Raw genomic sequence first — 6,000 nt, 5'->3', positions numbered from 1 at the left:
AGATTTACTCTTTAAACGAAGAAAGCATTAGAGCATAACTGTAAAAATAGTGTATTTTAAAGCACAAATAAATTATTGTTAAACATATAAAACCTTATTTTAACAAAATAGTATTATATATTTTTTTAAATTCATTATTTATTTATATTATTATTTACTACCAAATATAAGACTAATATTAATGTCATTTTTATAGTGTTTTACAATAAAGTGAGCAAAATACAAGAAAAGTTTACTGTCACTCCTACGATTTCATGAAACGTGAATAAAAAATATCATGCAGCTTATAAACTCATTGTTAAATTATTAATATAAGAAAAGAAAATGTATGAAAATGATATTCCAAAAGAAAGAAAGTTTTGAAGAAAAAAAAGATTTTATTCGAGTTAAGTGTTAACATTATTTATAAAATTTGGATTTCTTAGATTTGAGTTACGCGTTTACCTTGAGCCGTCAATGTTTGCGGCTGTTAGGCGTATGGCCCGATCCACGTGTTCCTTTAAGCAACTTTCGTCGGCCAAGCATAACATTCATAATTGTTACGTGTATTCTGAGTTTTTACGTGATAATACCACAGTTAATAAATATGATTCGTGTTTGGGGTAATGTGGCTCGCATGGTGGAAGATATAGCTGCCGCCAATTTTAGTTTGATGGCATTGAGCAAGTTATTCGCTACTTGGTATCACAGTGAAAGTAAGCAATTATTTTGCAACAATAAATATATTAAACAAATTTCTGTTTTTATTATAAATAAGTTGATAGAATAAAACGTTTTGGAAAAAGTTCGGTTTATATTTGACTTGCCTACATATATTTAACGTATCAATATATGTGTGTGTTTAATTTGAAAGCACTTCGAACATTGATGATGTCAGTCATGACCGATTGGACAAGTTCGACGAATAAGCGTGAACGAAATACGATGCTGAGGTTCGCGAGACGTGGCAGAAGCTTATCTTTTAAATGTTACGCAATCGCGACGATCACAGTTTCCTTTTACATATGTTTTAATCTTCTGAAACTTTATCAAAATATTCATCAGCCTCAACGGAGCTTCGTCTATCATTTTGTTTATCCTTACAACGCCCAGAAGAGTCCGAATTACGAAATCACATTTGTCATCCAACTTTTCGGCGGAATATACACGGCACTAATCAATTGTACCGTCGACAGTTTCATCTCGATGCTCTTGCTGCATGTATGCGCGCAACTAATAAATCTACGAGTGGCACTCAACAATTCAATCGATGAACTAGCCAATAAATCTATATCCTATCCGAAATTTAAAGAAGACTTAGCCGCCGTTGCTGTACGACATAAACATCTTATCAGGTATGTCTCAAAGTATTTGTGGAATAATTTTATAAAATATTTAAAAATACAATGTAATACATATTTCTCTCGTAATTATTATATTAGAAGAAATATATGTTTATGCGATACCTAATAAACAAATATTTGTTCTGATATAGCAAGATTATTCTATATACATAATGGGCTTTTAAACATTAAATATATTTTAAAATTTCGTCAGATATAAATATAAACGATAAAAAGTGAAAAATCAAACCACTTTACTAAAAACTAAAAATAAATTACTTTTTTTAAGGAAATACAGTTGCATAATTATTTAATAAAACAATCTATCTCTATATTTTTTTTTCTTAATATTACTCTCTTAAATAGAATCAGCGTGTTATCACTGATCAGCAGTAGGGTTTTAGTATAGCATTACAAATAGTGAAGTCTTTCTGATAATGAAAAAAACGAGTTAGTGGTAATGGCTTATTTTTCATGAAATCTTATTGCCATAACCAGTGAAACTCATAAGACAGAGAAGCAAAGTATGAGTATTTTCACTGAAAATTAATAAAATACCAATCAATAAAATCAGTAAATTATTATTTTGGCTATTAATCACTCGTAACTTTTAATAAAATTATATTATAATTATATTTAATTTTATTAAACCAAACGATTAAATCATATTTATTTATTTCTTCATAGTTTTCTTTATTTATTTATAGTTTGTTTATTAAAATATGATTGACAATTGGACTAGTATGTTTTCCAAAAACAAATGTATTTTAATGTGATAAAACATGATTTTATAGGAAAACCTTTCGAAGGTTTTGATGCTGTTTTTATTACTATTTCAATATTCTTTTGAAATTATTTAGATATATTCATGTATTATAAAAATTATTTTATATATTCCAAAACATTTAGGAAAATTATCTTATAATCTTATCATATTTCTTTTACCTTAAAAAAATAAATAAAAAAGATTTTGATATTCTAGTCATTTTCAAACGCATTTATTCTCTTAATATATATTGAAATTATAATAATAGTAACATCAACATTCTATAACGAGTGAATAATATAAATAATTTTTCAAGGAATGTAAAGACAATCAATAACTGTTACAGCGCAGTGCTATTTGTGCATATGCTAGCAGCTACTTTTCAACTATGTTTTCAAACTTTTCGAATTTACACGGTAAGTAGAATGACTTCTAAATATGTTTATAAGTATAAGAGTAACTATATAAGTATATTCTCTTTTTACTTGAATATTTGCATGTTGTAATAGAAACATTATTCAATTTATTTATATAGAAATAATATGTATATAATATATATATATATATATATACACACAAATATATACACATACATATATAATAATAAAGTTAATCCTTCTCACATTATAATACATTTAACTTTAATATTACGGTATAATTATAAAATTATATTCATTTGCGCTGAGAGAAACATATATATCTTCAGATAATAATAGACAAATTAGATGTATCTGTTTTCAAAATGGCTTTTATCTCGTTTTATGTTGTTCTTGTGTTGACGCATTTGTACATTTATTGCTACTCAGCTGAAAGACTCTTAACAGAGGTAAGACAGTTGTTAGCGTGTAAGTTAGCATGATTTGTGTAAAATAAAAATTGTAATTTTCAGAACACTAGTATGGCGTATAGCGTGTATGAATGCAAGTGGTATAATATACCGGCCAAAGATGCGAAGAACTTAATGGTTATTGCATATGGATCTTTAATACCGCTTAAATTAACAGCTGGAAAATTTGGAAATTTTTCGATGGAGTTGTTCGGAGCAGTGAGAGATTTATTCTTTAAAATATATTATTTTTTGTATAATGTTTGTACAAATAATCGTTTCCTTAATACGTTATTAATTAAATATTGTTGCTTAATTATATAAAATTATATATACAAAATATATTTTAAAACTACTGTACATATACAATACTTCAAATCTGTGAATTAATTAAAATAAAAAATCTTAATAATCGACAATGCCGATAACACAGTATGTTTTTGAGTTATATGCAATTAAAGTTGACCGATTGATATAGCATATAATTAGCACGCGCTCAAATTCGTAACTTACATACATATTAAAATCTACCATCTAATATGGATTTCAAAGATAACTTTATTTTTAATGGATAAAAATATATTATATTCCTCATGTGAGTAAATTATTTATTGCCATAATATTTAATAATTTGTCATTGTCTCTGTGAGATTACAAAAAAAAAAAAACTGTCACCATGAGTGGTTGTCTTATTGCATAAATCCTCCAAATAACATTATTTGAAATATTATGTTAATATAATAATGATTACTTTGTTGGAATATTATAATATTTATTGTATTAACATAATATTTAATGTCACAACAATTCCTCGAGGAGTAATATAATAATACAACTGCAATATATTTGTAATATAAAAATATTTAAATGACCTAATTCCTCGAAATATTACATAAATAATTCAATTGTGATATGTCATCATTATATTATTGCGATTTATTTTGGCGAACATTTTAATATTACTGTCATATTTTTGTAATATTCCAGAAATATTCATGATATATCTTATTGTAATATTTTTATGGAAAAATAATATTGCTGTGATATTGCTGTTATATTATGTGTTATATGGGACCTTCCAATAAAAACAAAGATGAATCTTTTTCTTTCTAAATCTTTTTACTTCATCGTTCGAGCAAAAGAATTTTTTATTCTAATTAATCTGCATAATATGCAATTAAAAAAAGAAGTATTGTATAATTGTGAAACATGTTGCATATCATATTTTACATATGCATGTTATATTATATATAATCATTATTTACCATAAAAATAAAACAAAATTTAAATCTTAATTTTCATTTTTACTTTATTTAGATGGTGAAAACGGCAATGGGATATTTATCTATGTTAGTGACAATAAAAGATTAGAGTAACTATAATAGAAAATAGAGAGAAGATAATATGTGTGTGTATATATCTAGAAAATATTATAAAATCAAACTCAGAGTGTTTATAACTGTCTACTATTTATTTTCTAGTAATTAAATGACTAGCTTTATACACATATATTCGCTGAACATATTTTTGCGCTATGATACATGTTCGTTATTTCCTATTCTGTCTTATAAATACATTAAGATAATAATTATATTAAACTAAACTTTTATAAAAACAAGATATGAATGTAAGTCTCTTAACGATTAAAATCAAGAATGTCAAAATAAAATGGCAAAACGAGCCAAGCGCGGTATTAAGGGCGCGTAAATATTTATTTTAAAAGAAATACATTAAAATTTAAAGTCGCGAAAGGCGGACATTTCGGCCCTCTTTTTTGTCCAGCGCATCGAATAATATAAATACAAATAAAAATTAAATATAAGCATCTAAATAAGTCTTAAACAATTAAAGGGGGGAAACCAGTGTAACGGCTGAAAAAAAATACTACTTTTAAGGATTTTTTTTCTAGTGAATAATTGTTTTTTTTTCAAATTGCTTTATTAACATCACGAAATCTATAATTTGAACTACTTTTTGAAATTTTTGTTAAAAAATATTAATATTTATAACTACAATAGCCAATAGTGTGAGCCGCCCCAAAAAAAAAACGGGCGCGCGCGTAGCGGTCCAACGGAAGCTCTGAAACAAAAAAAACAAATATTTTCTTAAAATATAGGACAATAGCTTCAGTTGCACATATGGATATAAAAAAAAATAATTTGTTACAAAATGGCGAACTTTTGAAGAAAAAAAATTCCTAAATTGGTGAGACATTGATTTCTGGTTTTTAACATTACAAAAAAACAAATTATTCAATCGAAAATTCCATAAATGCAACTGAAGCTATTGTCTTATATGTTAAGAAAATCTTTGTTTTTTTTTTGTTTTGGAGCTTTCGTTGCCCCGCTACGCATACGCCCGTTTTTTTTAAGGCGGCTCACACTATTGGCTATTGTAGCTATAAATATTAATATTTTTTAACGAAAATTTCACAAAAGGTAGTTCAAATTATGTACTTTGTGATGTTAATAACGCAATTTGGAAAAAAAACAATTATTTACCAGAAAAAAAATCATTAAAAATAGCCTTTTTTAGAGTCATCGCCAATCCGCGCGTCGGGCAATGAAAATATATTTATTTCTGTACCTTTCTACGCGTACGACATCGTGTTTATAAAAGTCAATAATTAAACGATATTTTTTACTACATATATGTATTCCTTGAGCCTAGTCTTACTCTTGCTTTAGTGACATCTCTTCGCAGATTTTGAGCAGCTGTTGGAAATAAAAGATTGGTCGATATTAGTATGTTACTCTTTTCATACCGTGAACTTCAATGAATATCGACAAAGGTAGAATATATTTCGAAAAAAAGAATTCGCCCCGCAACTACAAATATAATCACATTATGTTATGAAATAGAATTTCGGTAAAGATTAATTATTATTAAATTACTATTCGCGAGTGGTAATGTGTGAAAGAAAAATTTACAAGTTACAAAATAATTATGTGATGTATTATTCGTAATATACGAAGATATGTGCTGTAATTAATATTTTCTCAATTTTTATATACAACTCATTTATACAACTTTTTTTGTTTCTTTTATATTATAAATGAATATAATGTTTATTCAATTTATTAATA

At 26.2% G+C, this 6,000-nt stretch overlaps 1 protein-coding gene across 1 annotated transcript; it reads left to right on the top strand.

Moving 5' to 3' along the window:
• Nucleotides 1–409: 409 nt before the first annotated feature.
• On the top strand, nt 410–4,385 carry LOC115239617 (odorant receptor 13a-like; the record flags this gene model as incomplete). The annotated part of the gene is made up of 6 exons (XM_029814221.1): nt 410–698; nt 839–1,334; nt 2,405–2,504; nt 2,795–2,914; nt 2,978–3,133; nt 4,232–4,385. Coding segments are annotated over 6 exons (1,215 nt in total), but the record flags the coding sequence as incomplete, so codon positions are not given.
• Between the last annotated feature and the right edge of the window lie 1,615 nt (nt 4,386–6,000).

The sequence above is a fragment of the Formica exsecta genome, unplaced genomic scaffold, assembly GCF_003651465.1.
Source record: "Formica exsecta isolate Colony F162 unplaced genomic scaffold, ASM365146v1 scaffold391, whole genome shotgun sequence".
Lineage (NCBI taxonomy): Eukaryota > Metazoa > Arthropoda > Insecta > Hymenoptera > Formicidae > Formica > Formica exsecta.
The sequence above is the reverse complement of the archived record's forward strand: the minus strand, read 5'-3'. Positions and strand labels throughout refer to the sequence as shown.